Source organism: Nicotiana tabacum, chromosome 8 (assembly GCF_000715075.1).
Source record: "Nicotiana tabacum cultivar K326 chromosome 8, ASM71507v2, whole genome shotgun sequence".
Taxonomy (NCBI): Eukaryota; Viridiplantae; Streptophyta; class Magnoliopsida; order Solanales; family Solanaceae; genus Nicotiana; species Nicotiana tabacum.
In genome coordinates, this window is record NC_134087.1 from 2,970,607 (window position 1) to 2,976,617 (window position 6,011).

Below are 6,011 nucleotides of genomic sequence, written 5' to 3' on the forward strand. Positions count from 1 at the left end.
TTCTGTAGCAGTGTTATGGAAAGCGTTAAGCGCAAAAAAGCGACAGGCCTAGTACGAAGCGAAGCGCGTGCTTTTTTCATGCGAAGCGCAATTTAACACATAAATAAAAAAAATAAAATAGGCATAGATAAATGGCTAAAAACTCATTAAAAATAACATATTAAGCAAATTAAATTTACTACAATCAACAACCAAAACAAAAAGCACAACAGTTAATTCACACGAAGCAGAAAACAGAGCATAAAGCATAAAACAGAGCACAAAGTAGAACGGAAGAATAAGAAGTCGTTTAGGGCATAAAATCAGCACTTAAAAAGTGAAAAAAATTGAAAGAAGAAGAAGAAACTTACCGAGAACTGGAGACTTCGTCGTCGCTGGAGTTCGCTGGAGAAGAAGTCGGTGAAGAGCGTATGTTTATTTGTTAACAGATGGCTTATCTGCCAAAAACAATTCTAAAAAACCCTAGCAGATGCCTTCTGCTCGCTTAAGCACGCTTTTTTATCGCTTTTACATCGAGGCGCTTCTCGCTTAAGTGGGAGAAGCGAGTGCTTTTTAAATGTGAGTCGCTTTTCTGCTACAAAAGCGATAGTCCTGCGCCTCGCTTCAGCGCTTAAAGCGAGAAGCGAGCGCTTTTAATAACACTGTTCTGTAGGAAAATTAATATGGCAACTAGCATGTAAAGCAGACTCATTGTGGATTAAGTAGATCCATGGATTGTATATGAGAGACATCGAGGATATCTGGACTCATGTACCTTCTGTGGATAGTAGTTGGTATTGGAGGAAACTTAATTCCCTCAAAGATGTGATGACTAGTTGGTAACTTGGTATACTAGTGATGCCTATTGTCTGACCTCAAATGGATCCTACTCTGTAAGCAAGAGCTATATTGCACTACTGGCAGATATGGACAGGCTTAAAGAAGCCGATTTGATATGGAACTCAATAATGCTACCTAGACATAGGTTCATTGTGTGGTTGGCCAATCAAGACAAGTTGCTAACAAAGGAGAGAATGACTAGACTCAATATTCCAGTAGAAGCTGAGACATGTTATCTATGTGTTGATAGTAAGTGGGAAACACATCTGAATATATTCCATGAATGTAGTTGGACACTGAAAGTGCAAGAAGCTTTGGAAACATGGTCAGGTATTAGAATACAAAAACATAGGACTACTCAGTGTTTAAGTTGGATCAAAAGGAGGCACTGGAAACAATTCAAGAAGGAAATAGCAGCTGCACTACTGGGGTCCAGGATTTATCACACTTGGCAAGCAAGAAACTGGAAGCAATTTAGAGGAACATACATTACTACATGAATAGCTGTAGAACAGATAAAGAAAGAAATTGTTGAAAGGATAGAATGCAGGAAAAACTCTAGGAAAGCAAGTAAATGTACATACCTGATCCAACAGTTTTATAACTAGCTGTTTTTTTGTTTCGAGGCTTAGAGAATTAGACATATTGTTTCTTCTCTTAAGTGTTCGATAGGGTAAAGTTTGGTTTGTCTATGGTAATACATCACAGTTTTACCAACAACAACAACAACAAACTCAGTAATTTCTCACAAGTGGAGTGTGGGGAGCATAAGATGTTCGGAGATTTATGAAATGGTGAATAAATAATGGTATAAAACTTTTTCTTCAGCATATCTGAAATAAGGTACAGTAATTACCACCTTCGAAAATTAACTATAACTATCAATCAATAAAAATATGTTAACAAACAAAAATTAAAATTACAGAAAAAGAAACTCTTCTTACGACTCAAAAAATGCTTGATTCTGGGTAAGAAGTTGATTTCTGCCAATTTCCAACCTCTTCAATACTCTGTTGATACTGATATCAAATGCATCTTTAACATTCCCTAAATCTTCACCTGATCTTGCATAAACAAACTTAGGAAGAAGATTAATCAAAGTCTCCCTCATTTCTTTTACTTTATCTTTATGAATACTTTCCAATACCTTTAAAATCAAACTCCCATTTGTAGCTCTAACATCTCTATTATCAATAAATACTGTATAAGTCTCTGGCATCCACGGCAAATGCCATTCATATTGACCTTTAAATGTTCCTTTCCAAAAATAAACCGGAATTGAACCGGCCAACATACAGTCAAACATTGACCGTCTAGTCAACCCATCTCCTCTTGGTTGTAAACAGAAATCTGAACCAAGAAACGTTTCCATTATCGCCGGAGCTCCGTCGGAACATATGCCGGTGGCGCAATCAACCGCCCAACAATCTTCCTCGCTTTTACAGTAATCCATTAATACCCCTCGAAAATCATTCTTGATTTTCTCACGTTTAGCACCAACGAATGAAAACAGCTTCGTACGTTTGTAACTACGGATGTAATTCTGCCATTGTACTATGTCGGATTCTGACCTTGGGTGAAACGCTGTAGGATAAGGAACACTTTCTTCTAAATTATCGTTCTGATGTTTCTCAACTGATAAACGAAACACGTGCCTCATTAGTGGCATGTGAAGTAATTTCGAACCCCAATCTGCATCATTATCAGTTAATCTACGAAAATCCCAAGTTAATCTACTAAGCATAATAAAATGGTCAACTCCTTTATTTCTAGTGAAAGTTGGTTGCTCTTTTAACCAATCAAGAAGCATTTCACTTTTCCGATCTCGATCTTTAGCTGAATAATTGAATAAGAATCTACCAATATCAAGCCCAGCATAAAACGGAATGTAAAAACCTTTTGCTTTTTCTGGATCTAAAGTCCTACACTTATGGCTCAACATTCTGTTATGAAAAATAACCTCAGCAGAATACATGTCAGTCCAGTACCAAGCTGGAGTGAGATTTCTTGGTACAATATGTTCGAGCCCAGTAGCTTTGGTTCCAAACCCACCATTCGAAACTGCACCACAGCCTCGGTCTGACTCGTGACATTGGTCTATGAGCTCTTTATTGAAAGCTGGGGGAAGATCGTAGACGTAAACGTAACCGGATTGGCAGTCGCCGGGGTTGAGAGCCACCGCGTGTTGAGTGTTTGACGGCTGTGATGAGCGGAGGAGGAAGAAGAGGATGATAATCTGGAGAAATATGGTAATAATAAGCCATAAGCAGTGGTTTACAGGGACTTGAGATTTGACTGAGCGCATGTTGTATTTGAGCTCAATGGCTTTGGTTAATTTTCTTTGAAGAACCATTTTCAGTATCAGGGCATCTTTGGGAAAGAAACATGAAGCTTTGAATTAAGTGTAGCAGCTTTTTTATTTTTTTATTATTAAGTTTTTTTTTTTATAATTAAGTTGGTCTTTTAGAAGGATGCGTACCATTGGCTAAATCTCCACCATACAATGGTGGTCTTCTTTTTTTAGAAAGAAAACAAGAGTACAACAACAACGATCCAATATAATCTCACAAATGGGGTATGAAGAGGATAATATGTACGCAGACCTTATCCCTACCCGAAGGATAGAGAGATTGTTTCCAGAAAAATAGTACAGTTGACATATACAGTCGAACCTTTTTATACTAATCTTATTTGTTTCAATAAAATTTTGTTACTATATCAAAGTGGTGTTATGAAAATATATATTATAATATAATATAAAAATTCATTTCAAAAAAAAATTGATTATTATAATAAAGTGTGTTATTATAAAAAAATTATTATAATAGAGAAATTTGACTATAACTAGCTAGGTTTATTAATAAATTATTAAATTAAACGAGAAAAATGCTAAATATTTCTCCTTTTGTGTTTATCCGAGTGATGTTGTCTTTTGTGAGGATTAGCTGTCGGTGGTTCTATATGTGGTCATAAACTTGCACATAGTATAATGGAGTATATGTTTTCATATAAGGAATAATAGATAAAAAGTAAATATAATAATATTATTTAAAAGGGCAGCTCAACGCATAAAATATTCTGTATTCACATAAGATCTCAGATAGGGCCGCACCCCAAGATCATGGGTGGATTCAATGCATTAGTTACGGGTTCCCGTGAACCTAGTAACTTTTGTCTAGATCTGATATTTATATTAAAAAATTCAATAAATATATAAGAATATTTAACTTGAACTCAATCTGTTAATCAAGTCATTATTATATATTAATTTAAGATTTATGTAAGAACCCATAAACTTAAATTTTTAAACCCGCCTCTGCTCACGATGTGTGATTTAATTTATAGACAATTTAACTTAATGCAAGCACTAATGAATATTTCTACTCCTCGAACTCGTAACCTAAAGTCACACGAAAATAGTTATACGGTTACTCCAAAACTCCCTTCAAAAGTAAAACATTGCTATTAACTTAATTACTACTATAAGTATACACTGACAATATAAATTAATTATACTACTAGTCTACGTTAATCTACAATACCAATTAGAATCACTTGTTTTAGGTTATTAATTTTTACTTATAAATAATAATTTGTGATTATTTTTTAAGTAAACTTTTTTTTTATAGAATTATTTTATACTAGCCGTGTATAAAAATATAAGCTTAATATAAAAATTCATAATAACGGGTCAAATATTAGCTGGTGGTAAGCAGATCGATGAGTCGACAATTTATTGTGGATGGCTAAAGGTGTAGTAATAATTTACTGATTAATGGGGCCAACCTTTTTTGAGTGATAAAGCTAGTGCAACTGTGCAAATTGGAAAAAGACACGTATAATTGTATTAAATTATTTGGTAGGTATGGTTGGTACTTAATTATTTAGCTATTGACATCTAGATTGTACAATAACTCGATTTAACATTATATTAATTAGTAGCATTTGGACTATATGTTTGAATGGCAGATAGGCAAACAGCTCATAGCTGTTTTTTTAGACCATTATGACAAGTAACTGTATGGCTGCACCCAGTGGCGGAGGCAGGATCTCCACGAAAGGGGTTTAAAAATCTTTTTTTGTATCTAGGGTAAATTGAACTCATGACCTTATGTAAATTTTGAACTCCCTTGACCACTAAACTACACTTTTGGATTGTGTTAAGAGGATTCAAAACTCAATATATAAAGGTAAAAAACAGATTTTGTCTTATGTATACAGTGTATTTTTTCGACGAAGGGGGTTCGGGTTGCGCCCCCTAAATCCGCCCCTGGGTGCGCCGATCTAAATTTCAAACTTTATAAGTTTAATATGTAAGGTTCTGAGTATTAATTTTAAATTATGAGATTATTATTTATTATAATTTTAATGAATTTTTACGAATGAATTTTATACTTCATATTAAAAAAAATTGGGTTTAGATGTATCTGGTATCCGTATTATACATCCGACCCTGCATGCCAGGCGACAAACATAGTTTTAGCAAAATGTCTAATTATAGACTTAGGGGTCGTTTGATATGAGGTATAAGAAAGTATAATGATGGTATAAAAATTTAATATCACCTTAATACTTCATTTGGTTAGCAAATCAGGTATAAGTTATCCCATGATTAAAATTAACACCGGGATAACTTATACCTTAGAGAGTTGAGTAATTAGCACCGGTATAACTTATACATTCTTCTTACAAATTATGCAATTGTCATGTTTAATACAACATACCAAATAATGGATAAAAAATAATCTCAATATAACTTATACCAGTATAATTTATCCCGGTATAAGCTATATTCAAACCAAACGACCCCTTATAGTTAAGTAAAATTTTTTATGATAACATGTGTTCTTACACGGTTTTCCAATTACATGAGTTTCCTGTTTCTAGTCAGACATAAAAAATTGTGGTAGAAAATAGGTGTGACCATTCATGTGCCGACACGATTCCACATTTTCACAACCACTATGCCAATTATTTACCTCCTTAACAAAAAAAAAAACAAAAAAAAGATAGAGAAATTGGTTAGCAAAACTTATTAATTTCAATCGAACGGTCAATTTTATTTTTTGCCCGAAAAGAAACAACAACAACCCAATATAATCTCATTTAGTGGAGTCTGGGGAAATTGTTTCCAAATAGACCCCCGACATCCTTCCTTCCAAGAACTTCCCACCTTGCTTTTGGGGAGACTC

At 34.3% G+C, this 6,011-nt stretch overlaps 1 protein-coding gene across 1 annotated transcript; it reads right to left on the bottom strand.

Annotated features, from left to right (window-relative positions):
* Positions 1–1,608: 1,608 nt before the first annotated feature.
* Positions 1,609–3,242, bottom strand: LOC107782458 (xyloglucan galactosyltransferase XLT2-like). The gene has a single exon (XM_016603343.2). It carries the CDS (start codon positions 3,170–3,172, stop codon positions 1,760–1,762), a length of 1,413 nt encoding a protein of 470 aa, XP_016458829.1. The 5' UTR covers positions 3,173–3,242; the 3' UTR covers positions 1,609–1,759.
* Positions 3,243–6,011: the final 2,769 nt, after the last annotated feature.